Below are 14,657 nucleotides of genomic sequence, written 5' to 3'. Positions count from 1 at the left end.
CATAAAGTGAAGGGGTGACTGGGAGGGTGCAACACTAAAACAAGGACTGAAGAGGGCATTTTTAGTGGTAAGATGATGCCATAGAAAGTAAATACCTGGAAACACCTGGTCTTGTTGCATGTACACTGAATGCAATGCATTGATATGCCTAGTACATATTTCTTTTTAACGTGGATGATGTTAGAGGCAATTTAGCAGTGCAGAGCAGCATAAAGACCTACAGACATGTATGTCATTACCTGTTATGGGTTTCTTCTATTTAGAGGAATTACGTTTGATTTTGCTGTAAATAAGCTGTGTTTTAGATTCGTGCCTTTTTTTTTTTTTTCCCCATTCTGATGGATTCTGAATCGTTTTCCTAGGGCCAAATCTTGCAGTTCTCAACAAGAAACTTGTTCTTTTGCCTGTGTCTGTAAAGAGAGGGACACCTGTGTTGAGGCTAGTGAGGAGGCAGGAGGTGTAGCTTATTTGGAAGCATTAGCTTTGGGAAAATGTCAGTGCATGCAAGCTCAGAAACTCTTAATACAGCACATATACTTCAGTTTGTCACCTGAGAGACAAGTATTGCAATAAGCTTGACCAAAACCCACAAGGTTTAAGGCTGATCTCCCATTAAAACCCAACAAAAGAACACACAACCCTTCATCTCTCCTCCTCTTCTAAACAAAAACATAATGCAGCTCCAAAGTCCTCAAAGAGCTCAATTTGTGCATGGAAGCAGTTGTACAGAAACAAGGAATATACTGAAGATAATGAGTAACTGGATATCTGTAATGAGTAAGAAGGTCAGAAGGATTTAAGTCAATGGACAGATATCCTTGAATGTCAGCATCCTTATCTAAACTAACTTGCTAAGTCTGCAAAGTTCCACTAATTGGTGTCCTGAAAGTGAACTAGCTAATTATAATATGAAAACCACACCCCTACTCTGGAGTTTGCCCACTGCCCAAAGAAGACCCACTGAACATGTGCAATTAATTTTTAAGACACTGTATTTTAAAATGAAAGTGAGAAGACTCTTAGCCAATTAACATATAAGTAGGAATGCATATGTATCAGAAAGGTGGCATTCAATACACACCAATGTATAAATAACCGATGTCTGGGAAACTGAGGTGTGCTAGGTTAATGGATTAGTGCCTAGCACCCAATTCTGCACAAAATTGTAAGTAAACAAAGATCTTGACTCTGTGTGTGGAGTGGTCATTGCAGACTGGGTTAAGAACCCATCTTTGGGACAATGGTATCACCCAGCTCTCATGTTAACCAAGGCTGAAGACTTATCAGGCCCTTAGAAAAAAGCTAAAGTATGTGCCAGCTGTGGCAAGTGGGAGAGGCCACATAGGGAATTGTTTGGGTGGGTAGAAGTTCCCAGTGTTTTTCATTAGTGACTGTGCAGGGGTTGTTTTCAGAACAGGGTGGACAAAAGCCATCTTTGAGGAATAACTTTGGTGGTGTTGATCCCACCTAGAGGCAGGGGAGTCAGCTAGTTGACTTCTTAGGATCTCGTCCATCCTTCTTGTTCTTTATTCCTGGAGTGTACTTTTGTCACTGTTTTGGATGTGGCAGAACACTTTATTGTTTTCCAGTTTATTTGCACTACTTAGCAGTCAAAGAGGTGGCAATATCTTCTGCCAGCACTTATTTTTCCTTTTAAAAAGGTGCCACATCTAAACCAAAGTGGTGAACTTGCTGATATTTCATAGCAAAAGATGGCATCTTATTGATCTTCATTAGGATATTTCTCTGTTAGTGCTTTTCTTTTCAAGGTTGTGCTGGGACCTTGCTAGAAGCATCCTTCAGGTTATATTCTGGGATGCAAGTGGTCACTGAACCCTTTTTTCTCACTCTTTTGACAAGAACAGAGAGCTTCCTCAGCTGCTAGTTTTGGGGTTCCCTTGTGCTCTCTTGCCCTGAGCAAAGCTGAGGAGATGCTTCTGACTTGTTCCCAGGAGTTTCTGCGCAAATACTTCCTCTGCATTTCTCACAAAGCTGTCTCATGCAGAAGAAGTACCTACAAATACTTGTTTTGTAAAGCTAGTGTTGTTTGGAGAATCTGCTGTGGCACATTTCCCATGTGCAGATGTGTCTTGTGCACAGGTGCAGAGGCTGAAAGGCATTGTTTTACCCGGTAAATCAGCAGAGGACATGGCTCTTCAAAAAGCAACTACATATACATACTCGATTTTTATAAAAATCTATATATAGCCATTTGGGCAATGTCTGATACTAAATATGACCATATCATCACATACCTTTTCTCCAGTTTGTATATGGAATTATGCTTGTTCTGTGTCCTGGTTTTGGATAAAACAGGATCAATTCTCTGACAGTGAATTTTTCTTTCAGCTAGGTTCATCTAAATAACTGCATTTTTCTGAAGTTGGCTGCAGTTTTTTGGACAGTGTTTGCCCCAGAGTTGATAACACCTGCTGTTTAGAGTTTTACTGACCTAATGGTAGGAATTGTATGCAGAAAAGGCCCATGTTTGTCTTTTATTGCTATAGCAGCCAAGGTCGCTGGTAGACCTCTTATGTCCCATAAAGTGAGGGCTTGTACAAGGGTCGTACTTGCAGGGAGGGGCAGACAGAACAGGTGACCAAATTGACCAAGAAGGTATTCCATGCCATCCACATTATACTCAATTTAAAGCTGAGGTATCATGAGGGTCTTTGTCGATTATAGGCTTCTGAAGAAAACACTGCGTATTCTCCTGTCTGCAGTACTCATCCTGGTCCCAGTCAGTGCATCACTGAATCCAGTTCCCGTCTACTGCAGGATCCAGTCCAGGACTTCCGTGTCTGACACAGCGCCAGCTGCTGCAGACCGCTCTGGTCCGGGAAATTCAATATTGGTTCTGTGTATCTTTGTATTATTTTCTTTCATTACTAATGTTTTTGTGTGTGTCTTGTTTGTTTGTCTGTATGTTTGTTTGGTTTTGTTCTTTTTCTTCCAGTTTTTCAACTTTTTCCTTAATGGGAAGGCAGGGATGTTAACAGAGAACATCTGCTGCACTTCAGCGTTGTCCTGCAATAAATGGTGAACTTATTTTACTCTGGACAGAAAATTAATTATACGCAGTTTCTTCTTCTCTTAAATAATTCAACTGGGGAAAACCCTCCTATTTTCGTGTAAGATGTTATTAGCTGTGCAGTTAGAAAGCTAATGCTTACAAAGAAATGTTCAGCGTTATCTTTGACAGTTTCTCAGCTCGTTACTGCTTTCCTTCCTTGGGCGTAACTGTTGTATCATTGTGTGTTTAGCCTTGAATCCCATTGCATTGCATTTAAATAGGGCACACACTTTCTTAAACAAGTCCACAAAAATGTTTACTGCAGTCTGGCTATGAGAAATCCCTAGTGAATGTTATCAAAATATAATTGAACATTAGAAGGGCATATTTATAACTTTGTCCTTGTTATTAGTTATTTAAGTATGGTTGTTTTGTGTTAAACCACTCTTGTTATTTGTGATTTCCCTACTGCTTCTTTAGCTTCTTTTGTGTATGATTATTCAAAGTTGCAGCTAAGCTTCATTACAAAGGTCAGGTGGCTGCTCAGGGAAAATATCTTGCTATTAGTCTTATCTAAGCACAAGTAAAATGTATTTAAACAATTAATCTTAAAATACAAAGATATTCTGAAGCTAGTCTTTTGAGCACTGAAGGAATATGATGCTAAATTGTAGTGGCTAGTAGTAGCTTACATAGAGGAGAGGAAAAGGTTCATTATTGCTGGCAATATTTCGGGATTCACATTTACTTTGAGATGTTGGGACTTGCCTTTTGGCAATAAATGACTTTTTTTTTTTCACCCCTGCATGTAGATATTTTCCTTGAGCATGTAATTACATATATGGAATCTTTTTATACCTTTATACTTACGTGTAACACTGAAAACACTGAATAAAACATTATTTCTCAAGCTATTATATTACTTATATAGTTTGGTAAAGACGTTTTTAGTGTACTTTACAATCTGCACTAAGGGTATCTCAAAATGGAAATAATTATTTTTTATGGTAAAAGGCTGTTGGAAAAATAGTTTTACCCAGGCTGTGTATGTAAGGATAGGGACCAGTCATTACATTTTCAGTGTTAGCCAGCACAACGGCCTGGATTTGGAAGCCCACCTAAGATCTAAGGAGCTCTTCTCCTGAGGCTGTGGGGGGACAGGTCTTTGCTGCTCCCCACCTGGCACATGTGGCTCAGGGGACTCTGCTGTTGCTCATCCATCTCCGTCAGCTCTCGAGTGCCTTAGAGAAACCAAAGGAAAACACATGTCTGAAAAACCTGTTTGATTATGTTGAAAGAGAGCACAGACCTATAAATCTTGTTCAAAACACAAACCTTCCTAATCTCCTCCTTGGCACTGGTGCCAGGGCAGTGTTTTCACTGGTAATTAAAATGCTTTCCTTTATGGATCCCAGAGAGGTCAAAGCTGCCAAACACTTGCTCAGCAACAGGTTTAATGCATGTACAGTGGGGCTGGAGTCTCTTTTTACTGGCCCCATAGCTGCAGCCTCTTCTTCCAGATACTCCCATATGCTTTTTAAAAAAAAAATAAAATAAAATAAAAATATATATATAAAAAAATAATATATATATGTATATATATAAAAAAGGTTATTTCAGGGGCTGCAGTAATAATCTTGGCTGTCATTAAATTGGTGGCAAAAGTCCTCTTGGCTTCAATGGACTGAGAGTTTCTCCCATGTTCTTCTGTACAATTTCTGGTACCTTTTTGCAGTCAGATGGTGGTGTGTCTGGCTGAAGTTCTCCACTGCTTGAGGGATCTCCAGTTTCCATGTGTTCCTGTTGTGGTTCAGCAGTGCTGAATTACTTGTTTTGAGCCAGTCAGGTGTAAATGTAAGATGATAGCTGGCTAGTCTCAGTAAGTCCTCCTTAACTTTAACATTTGCTTCCTTTACAAGTCCATCAGAATTAACACTGTGTGAACTACAGGAGGTTCCAGGAAGCAAGGACCTTCCCCAACATCTGCCTGAGAGACAAGCTGTGACCACAAGCTGCATTTGTTTGCTAGAGCTGGTGAAGGGGCACATCCTTCCCTTTGTTTTGATTAAATGAGGATTGAGGTCTATATGGACCCCAAGAAGCGTGCTTAACCATACATAAATGTAGAAATAAACCTAAAACTCCCGCTACATTTTTCCAGGTTCATCTGGATATAAAGAACCTTGTTAGGGAGAGGAAAGAGTGTGAGAGAGGTTGAACTGTTGTTAGAGAAATGAACTAGTGAAAATAACTGGTGGATTCTTGGGAATCTGGCTCAGCAGAGTCCTCTGGGCCCATGCTCTCACAGCTGCTCTGTATTCAGGTCAGTTGGCCAATTTTCCAAAGATGAGGTGCATGTGTGACTTATCTGGTTTGGGTTTTGGTACCTAGAGAATAAGTGTTAAGCCTAAATTGATTCTGTATTTAGAAAAACACACTATTTTGGAAGAAATTTGCTAGCCGGGATGTGTTTCCAGCTTTAGTGTCTGGAATGGGCTCAGAAGTGTCCTTTCTAGTACAGCATCCCCATTTCAGGTAGTGCATATGTCATAATTTATTTCTATTGTTTTTTCTCTTTTGTACTGACATGTGAATTAGGTCTCAACTACCTAATTTTAAATGCTGATAACTGTAATTTTAGTCTCTTCATGCTTTAGTGATGGGTCAGTGCCAAAGGTTTTTGCAGACTTGGGAAGGTACTTTGCTTGTCCCCTGCAGAATGGGATGCGAAGCAGTGGAGAAGTGCTTTTCCCAGGTGTGGTAAGAGTAATACTGAACAAGTGTCTTCTGTGACTATGAATTCCTCATGGAACTCCTCATAATGTGTTTCACCGTTGATTACTTACACTATTTAATTGTTATAAGTCTAGTCAATGTATGTTTTGATTGAGAGCCTGGGTTGAGCACTAAGGCTCTGACAAGAAGCAGCTCTGTTATAAAGAGAGAGGTAGCATCTCCCACAAAGCTCTTGGGAGTGCATTGTGAAGCAGAGATGCATTGCTTTGGTGGAGGAATATGTTGCTGAGTCTCGTTTCAAGATCTGGCTTACTTTCCTCCTTCCTGCATGCCTTGCTAGGAAAGGAGGAGGAAGATGGAGCTAGGATTGCTCCCACTTCTGTTGCTCTCCAAGTCCATTTTTCTGCAAAGATCTGCACAGGTAGTTCCTGATGCAACCTGCTCCCTGGGCTGGTCTTGCCCAAGGGAGCCAGGAAATAAATGCCTCTTCAGGGAATGGATGTACTGGAAAGATACAAATTATCCCTCAGATTTAAGCTGATAAAATAAGCCCTTTTCTCAAAGAAGATAGTTCTCAATAAGACAGTAGATTGCCTCTATGCAGAACTCATAGCATGGTAAAGTCAATGCCCTTGAGTGTTCTGCATTTAAATGCAAGTAAATTATACATGCCAAAACAGAGTGCAAAAAAACTAAAGTCACATCCTCTTCGTCCTTCTCCACCCTGAAAGGCTGCATTTTGGTCTGGCTTGGGAGCTGGCTGAATCCTTGTGCCTTTTCCCACTGAAGAGTCTGGAGGAGGAGGCTCACAGCAACATCACTATCTCCAATAATTTTTCTAGCTGTGAGTGTTCTAGAATTGACTGTAGATAATCTTTGTTTGAAGGCAAAAAAAAATTGAATACTTGAACAAAGTTTCTTCATGCAGACTAACTGAGCAACATGCTACAGTGCTGTCTCATTGCAGCTCATTTCACAGCTGTGAAAAGAAATGGGAAAGCATCCTTCATGTGTGCCTGGTCATACATGGGGACACCTCTTGCTGCAGCAGTAAAAGCATTCTCAGAGTTCAGTGGTATTTTTGTTCATGTGTGTGTAATGAATGACCCTCTGCCAGCAAAGTTTGGAGGGAAGTGCAAGTGGCTGTAAGAATGGGAAAGACTGGTCTGCTAAATAAACATATCTGAGCCAGCAGTGCAAATGGGTTGTGGATGCAGCCATCTCCATCAGTTACATCTCTTTGTGATATTTTCTAGCTGCATTATAGCATTTTTTTTTTTTAATTAATGCATATATTTGAGGATGTAGATTATATGCTACATATGCAACATACTGTCTAGTAATTAAATTAACTGTACAATAACTATATTAAAATCTGTAAAAAAGATTTAGCAAATATAGGAAAGAAATGGATAAAACATAGTATGAGGTTCTTCTTTCTGGTTCCACACTGTCCTATGAACACCATTTCTTTAGCATCATATAGATTCCTGGTGCTTTTCTTGGAAGTATTGCTTTACATTCAAACATGGCAATAAAAGGTATAATTCTGCACTGAGGGAAGAAATGCTTAAATATTCAGGTTGAAGTGGAGCATTATATAAATTTTGAACAGCAATAGCATTCTTGTTAGCGCAAGATATATTTTCAGAAGGGTAGCTAGCATATCTTACCTTAAAAAAGATCAAAGTTCCCATGGAGGTTGGCCTTCCCAAATACAGGCTGAGATAGGCTGTGCTGTGTGTAGATCTGGAGCTAGGTAGAAGGCTGTAGCTCAGAGGAGAGGATGAGGAGGGCAGAATGGCTGATGTTTGGTGTAAGAGAAGTTGTCCTGTGAGAGGGCAGGCAGCGGTGTCGCTGTCATGAGGCATGGTCAAGTACGATAAGTGTTGTACGAAGCAGAGGAGACACAGGAAGGCATCAAAGCAAAGCGGTGAACTCCAGCACTAGTAGGATCATAGAATCATAGAATGTCCTGAGTTGGAAGGGATCCACAAGAGTCATCGAGTCTAGCTCTTGTCCCTGCATAGGACAGCCCTACAGGATGCAAGTGTAAGGACTTTCAGGTGGTGAAAAGGGGAGATGACATAACTGCACCAAGGGTATTTTGGAAAGGAATAGGTGAGAATAAAAAAAGAGACTTGGAATCTAGAGCAAAAGGCATTTGTGGTGACCTGAACAGCAAAATGATGCATATTTTAGTAGTGGAAGTAGGGAAGAAGATGGTGGCATTGAGCAATGTAAAATGGGAATGTTTGAAGACAGAATGGATGTGAAGACAAATGGGAAGTGCTGGAGGTGATTATAGGAGTGTGTTCTTTGTGAAATAACTAAGGTTCTGATGCCAGGTGTGGTAGTCATCCGGCATCAAAAAAGGTACAGCTTAATAGTCCCTTGTGAAAGTAACTTTCTCTGTTCTCCTTCATTCCTCCCTAGTAATACAGGGTTTAACCCTCTTTTTGGATCAAGTGGGATTTTCCAAATTAATCGCTTAATTGTTTGACCAGATACAAGCTAGCTACCAATTTGCCTTCTATCTGTAGAACCCTTGCTTAAATTATCAGCAGTTTCTTTTTCTGGAGGGCTGTGAAGGAGTAGTTTAAGAAAAACCTGTGTTTTATCATACCCATGAGCTTTCCACTGAATCTTTTCCCCTTTGGTTTTTTTCCTTCACTCGTTATAAGACAAGGAATTGAGAAATTGTCTCTCATGCGTGTACATTGGGCAGTGTTATCAGTTTAAGATGTTCCTGTGAGTCTGGATTAACATTTTTTAAAAAGGGTAAGTGTAAGCCAATGGATACAATTCAAGCTTGGTTTGTGTGTGTGTGTGTGTGTGTATGTTTTTAAGAGTAGACTTATGAAATAAGAAATTTTGCCACAAAGTATCTCCCTTTTTTCAGGTACTTAGAGCAAAGAAAGAATGAAAGCTGGCTGGTTATATAGTCCCTCAGCATCAGGGATCCAGAAGGTATAGAGGTGGTTTGGGAGTTGTGACCCGTATGGAAGTTCTGTTGTGCTCCTGTGCCCAGGCTTCTGTCAGCTAAGCACCCACTGGAGCAGTCTGTGGAGCGCTTGTAGTTATTTCAGGGGCTTCTCCTGTTCCTATCTCCCCAAAATTAGGCATCCATAGTATTACACAATGGATGGAAAGTGCTATTCACAAGTAACAAAAAGATAAAAAAAAGTGTGATGATAAATTACAGATAATAATAGAAGAAAAGCAATTCTGTGTATAACAGCATAAAAAACAAAGAAAAATAGGAGAAAACACTTGGTAGTTACAGTAATACTTCAGACTACTAAAAAGAGATGTTTCGGTTTCTGGGGATGACAGACACGTTCGCAGGCTATGTTGGGCTCCTAATGTTACTTGCATCTATCCTTATGAGAACAATCCTATCTAAGGAAGATTTTGTGCCTGAAACCAGCCTTTGCCTCTTCACCCCTAGTTCAATAGAGCTGCTTGTATTTAAGAGAAAAACAAATACAGGATTTGCATTGTTGCAAGCAAGGAAAAAGATGTCCTTGGGGAAGACAGGCGATGATGTGACATTGTGGGGGCTGGCAAGATTCTCACTGCAGTAAAGTATATGTTTGCTGTATAATGAATGTAGGAAGGAGCCTGATTCTCCTTAGTCTGGTCAGGGGCACAATGGAAATACAGCCACGGAAATTTCTGTGCCACTGTGTCATGCTTTAGTGCAGGTTTTTACCAAACTTGTTTATGGAGCTGATGTAGTTAGAGCTGGTGGTAAGTTCTGGATAGAGGCAGGGTAGGCATCCTTCAGAAACACAAACGACTGAGATATTCTTCTGCAGTGTGTTTTCCAGAAAGCACCATTTCTGCCAGATGTTGGGGCAATTCAGCCTTATTTGGAACTACTGTGGCAGGCGGGGTCATGGAGCATGTTGTCCTTCTCTTCAAGGAAACACAACTGCATCTAAATTTCCTTCCTCAGACATGTCAGACACTTGTTATTGTTTGCTGCTTCTCAGATCCCTTTCCTGTTCTTTTCTGAAGCTATTGTATGACAGATTTTTCTTGGCTGGTTGCTTTCTATTTACTATAAAGAAAACCATGGGCAGATGTCTGGGAACTAGTATTCTTTGAAACCGGCAGAGTCAGTTGTAGAATTACATCAGTACTTTTGTTTTGTAAACTGAGTCTAAGATCATTTCAGCCACTTCAGAATTTTTATTTTTCTTAACACAAAGAATGCTTTTGTAAATAGCAAAATACTGAGGTTGACTAACTCACTTATTCAGATGCATTTTAAATTAAAAGTCAGTTATGTGGGTCAGGATGAAGGAATTAATTAAAAGATGTTATTTAAAAGGCAATTTATAAAATCACCTTTGCTCATGCAGGCATAAAAACTGTTATTTTCTAAGTGGAAGTAGAAAATGGCAGATCTGTCATTGTGTCACAACCTCTGTATAGTAGAGTTGAGAAGGTTATAATAAACTTGCATGTGAAGTATATATCAATGGGTTTGTTGGAGATGAGAAATTTACTGCATGTTTCTGAAATTGCCTTCATTTTTCAGGGACAAGTGACTATAAATGCAAAATTTGAAAAAGATATTTACCTCCCAGAGGATGCCGAGTTTTACTTTGTTTATGATGGATCCATGAAGAGGCACATAATGTTTGCTGAGCGAATTAGTGACAATGCTCTTCGGTCTGTTGTTCCAGGTGAGTGTTAGGCATTTTTCATTTTACATTTACATGTTTACATTTTTCATCTTTCTGCTATAGCCTACCCTTATTTCAAAGCTGGGCACAGCTGGACAATATGGTATAACTCTGTTTTATGGCCCCGCAAGGGAGGAAATGCAGGAATTGAATGGTGACCTTTAGATCCAGGCTGAGTTTGACTGACCACAGATAAGTCTGACTTTCATAGCAACCCACACCAGCACAATGTCAGGTGTAGACAGTGTTAGGGGCAGGGCTTGCGTAATTGAGTGTGCATTGAAGTGCAGCCTTTAGGGATGGCATAATTTTTAATCTGAATTGGTTCTATGCCATAACTGTTTGCCTCCAGGCATCCCAACATCTGCAAAAGTCATGTTTTTGTCTAAGCCTTCCCTGGGTGCAGCACTCAGCCCAGCTTGCAAGGCCCTCATGGTAGAAGCGTGCAGTGCTTTGAGCTCTGCTGGAGCTACACACGGTGCAGAGGTGTCAGGGGAACAATTCTGGGGATGCCTCACTGCAAACAAGGGCAATTTATGCTGCCTCGGCTGTCTCAGTGTCTGGACGTTGTTCCTCTTGTGGATGTAATATAAACCTTGCTTGTCAGCTTTGTGCTGTGCTTTGTGACCTCTTCGCTTGTGTTAGTAGATGTCTGTAGACACAATGTTCCTATGCAGCAGGATCTGCTTGTTATTTGTTCTTGTTTTCTAAAGGGGATTTGGAGTCTTAAAATAACCAGTGAGTACAAAAAGGGAAAATACACCACTGTTACATGGTGGCTTCTTTAATCCCATGAATGGTAAAAGATTGTAATGGAATACATCTGAAGAATATGCAAATTTTTTTTTTTTTAAGAGGCCTAAAATGACACTGTTAAATGACTGCTTCTTGGCTGGGAATTAAAAGAGGAGGCCACAGGCAACACTTAATCACCTGCCTGTTCAAACAGAAACTGTGGACAGATGAAAATAAAAGTGTGAGGTTAACATATAGCCCTGCCGTTGTTACTGTTTTTTCATAGTGGCCAAATTAAGAATAAGTGAATGGAGAACACTTTAAAAACTACTGCAGATGTGTTAAGTACATGCTTCCTTCCGCAGTTACTAGATTGCATAAATACTTGTAGTTATTTGGGGCTGTTCTGGAAAATTCAGATTGGTATCTATAGTATGTCATGTTTAGCTCTCCAGCTTGCACCTCTTTTAGATGTATGACATCCATCCTTAGATGGCAAAGGAGCATGAGGTGCTTTAGGGATTTGAGAGAGAAATGTCCTTGGACTTCAGTGGCTCCAGCTGTAAGTCAGACAGTTGATACAGAATTTAATTAAGTCTGTTAAAAGCATAAAACGTACATTTGTTAAAAGCTTTCAGGTTTTGGCCTACATGGGGACACCGATAGGTACAAAATGCATGCTAATAAGTAGATATATTACTCCGAGTTTCTGCCACTCTTCTCATGGGTGTCTCATTGTTCTTAATTTTTACCTAAGAACCTTCAGGCTTCTGATTTGTGGGATTTCATCCTGATGTAGTTATCTCTTCTTTCCATTGTTGCTAAAGAACCTTGACCTAGAATGACTGGCTTTAGAATTAATTATGTCAGTATAATTGGTAGGACTGGCAGTTCACAGTCTAGCAGAATCCAAGTTCATCACCAGAAATGGCTGATTGATGCCCTGTGACAAATAGATGTAATTAGAGGGAAGAATAAAGTAATTCTGGATGAGTCATCAGAGCTCTTAAAGGGGGGGAAAAATGAGGAAAAACTAATGTTAATGATTAATTTACATTATAATTACAGGCCATGGATGCCAAGAGGCAGTTTCTGTCTCTGTGTTAATGTACACAAGGGGATACTCACCTGTGGTCCTCGGCAGCTGTCCAGTCACTTACAGAGAGAATCTGTCTTCCAAGTTGTCTCGTTTTCTGGTTGATCATGCCGAACATGTCACTGCTGCTAGTCCCAAGATGTTGCTGGATAAGTTTGGTCTAAGGATAAAAGATTTACAGTCCCTGGATAATGATTTGATGATGGCCATAGCTCATGAAGAGTTGCCATCAACATGGAACATCCTTGGAAGCGGGTCAGAAGGCGGTAAGATTGTATTTTAAGTTTGAAAGCTTCTAACAGTGGTTTGGTGCACAGTTCAGAGCAGAGTATCTCGCCGTTTTATCCCAGGTTCTTAACACTTGTGCTTTATTTTGTGGTTATGATGAAAAATTTTTCAAGTATGAGAGGGCTAATCAGAGATTCAGTTTGTGGCCAGAGGTTTAAAAAGGATAATAATGGCTGTTGTAATTCAGTCTCTCCAGAAGCTGTTTGTGACTTGACTCACTCTCAATGCAGTTCATTATTTATAAATAGATTCTACCTTTGCAAGATTGAAGAGCTGTCTGTTTAAAGAATACAAGTATTGTAGCAGTGAAGTATCTCTGCCATCATTCCAACCAAGTGAGATATTTTAATTACACAGACAAAAAGAAGACAGTAATAAAACAGAAGAATGTGTCACTGTAGGCATTCTGATGTATGGAGTAAACATATTTTTCATCATGGTGCTGTCAGTGTTTATGCTTTATTTATGAGTATGACTGTTCTTTGGGGAAAATATAATTAAGCAAATTTTATGGCTTTAAAATTTTTGTTTTAGAGGAAGTGGGCTAAAATACACATGAAACTTTATGTTAAAGTATGCTATTGAAAAATTTTGTAAAAAAATCAGGTGGAATTTTCCTGGTTTCAGGTTTCATTGCAAACAGAAAACTGTAGTTAGGTTTTGCTGAGAGTATAATTTTTTTTGCAGACCCAACTGATTTATAGCTGAGGTTGGAAATAATGTTAAACTTGATGGCTTCACATGTTTTTCATTGAAAATTTGGTACTTCTGGCTGTTTTAGTACTTTAAATTGCTAAAAATTTGAGGACAGGCAGCTTCCATATAAGCCAAACTGAAAAAGGGATTCATGCAAGCTTTTGTGAAGTAAAAAACCAGCACTTAGCCCAGTTCTTTGGATGAGGGTGTTTTTCCTGTCCTAAATCTTTCTAATTCTTAATGACAGAAGGCTTGAAATCTGCTACTGCCTTCCTCAAGCATGGCTTTTGCCTCTCTGTTGTAAACAGCTCTTTCAAGAGGCAAGAGAGGAGAGAAAGAAACAACCAAGCCATTACTTGCTTCATTTTGGTGTGTAGTAAGTATTTGTTCGCATTATGCAACTGCTGGAACGGTTGTTGGACCGTAGCAATGAAGACCTTGATTCAAAGCCTGAAGAAATCAGCTGTAGTTTTGTTTGTAGACTGAGCTTTCTATCAAAACCAGCTGAAGCCCAAGCCAGAAGCATCAGCAGGTTATCAGAGGTACTGAGAGATGCCCAGACAAAGCCACCTGGGTACCTGCTTGCTTGAAACATGGGGAAGTTTCTCTTGGGTGGGAGATCAGCTCAGCCAGTACCAGACTAAGCTCTGCTAGGGCAGCTACTATCTAAACAGCAAAATTATTTAATTTTTAGTTATGTTAATTGTTAATTTTCAGCTCTACTGCAACATTTATATGGAAGAGTGTGTTGTCTTCATGTGATTTTCAAAGGACTTGTAGGTTTTTTTGTTTCTATGTCTTTTCCATACTTTGTTCACTTTTCGTTTTGGAACATTATACATTAAGGAAATTTTAATAAAGCAGAAGAGCAAGCATGTGTGCTCCAGTCACTATACAAAGTCTCTGTGAATGTTTGAAATGTGTCTTGAGCATGCTGCTTTAGTAGTTGCTTCATGGGCACTGTTGCACTGATGAGGTGACTTCTCCCTTTTTACCCCAGTTGTTGCTCCTAAATGACGCTTGGATCTTTCCCTTGTTTCTGAGTAAAACAAAAACTGACTGGAATTCCTGGGGCCTGGTAGTAATGCTCATGCACAGCAAAGACCTCTCAATGCATTTGTGCCTGGGCAGTGCTTGCTGGCCATCCTTGTTGAGTGGGGGGCTGCAAAAAGCTGTCCAGACTGCTTCTCCTTCAGCCCAAGGCTGGTCAGTCGTTTCTTCTGTCTCTTTCTGAGGTCCAGGCTTCAGGCTTGGGCTGGGCCTGGTGTTGATGGGTTTTCCCTTCAGCTAGGGTACGTGGAGCACAATAAATATTTTGCTGCCAGTGCCATAGTAGGCTGCGACAGAGGAGGCTGGGGCTGAATCAGGATAAAATGGATTCTGGCCTTTGAGTAGA

General features: G+C 40.1%; 1 protein-coding gene across 1 annotated transcript in view; it reads left to right on the top strand.

Annotated features, from left to right (window-relative positions):
- Window positions 1–14,657, top strand: part of ARHGEF28 (Rho guanine nucleotide exchange factor 28) — a gene marked incomplete at both ends in the record, with an annotated part of 133,929 nt that overhangs the window by 9,319 nt on the left and 109,953 nt on the right. The window contains 2 exons of the mRNA XM_080362666.1: window positions 10,299–10,446; window positions 12,250–12,543. Of these exons, the coding sequence (XP_080218792.1) occupies window positions 10,299–10,446; window positions 12,250–12,543 (442 nt within the window). The remainder of the gene's footprint in view (window positions 1–10,298; window positions 10,447–12,249; window positions 12,544–14,657) is intronic.

Source organism: Nesoenas mayeri (genome assembly GCF_963082525.1).
Source record: "Nesoenas mayeri genome assembly, chromosome: Z".
NCBI classification, from domain to species: Eukaryota; Metazoa; Chordata; class Aves; order Columbiformes; family Columbidae; genus Nesoenas; species Nesoenas mayeri.
This window is presented reverse-complemented; position numbering and strand designations above follow the sequence as displayed.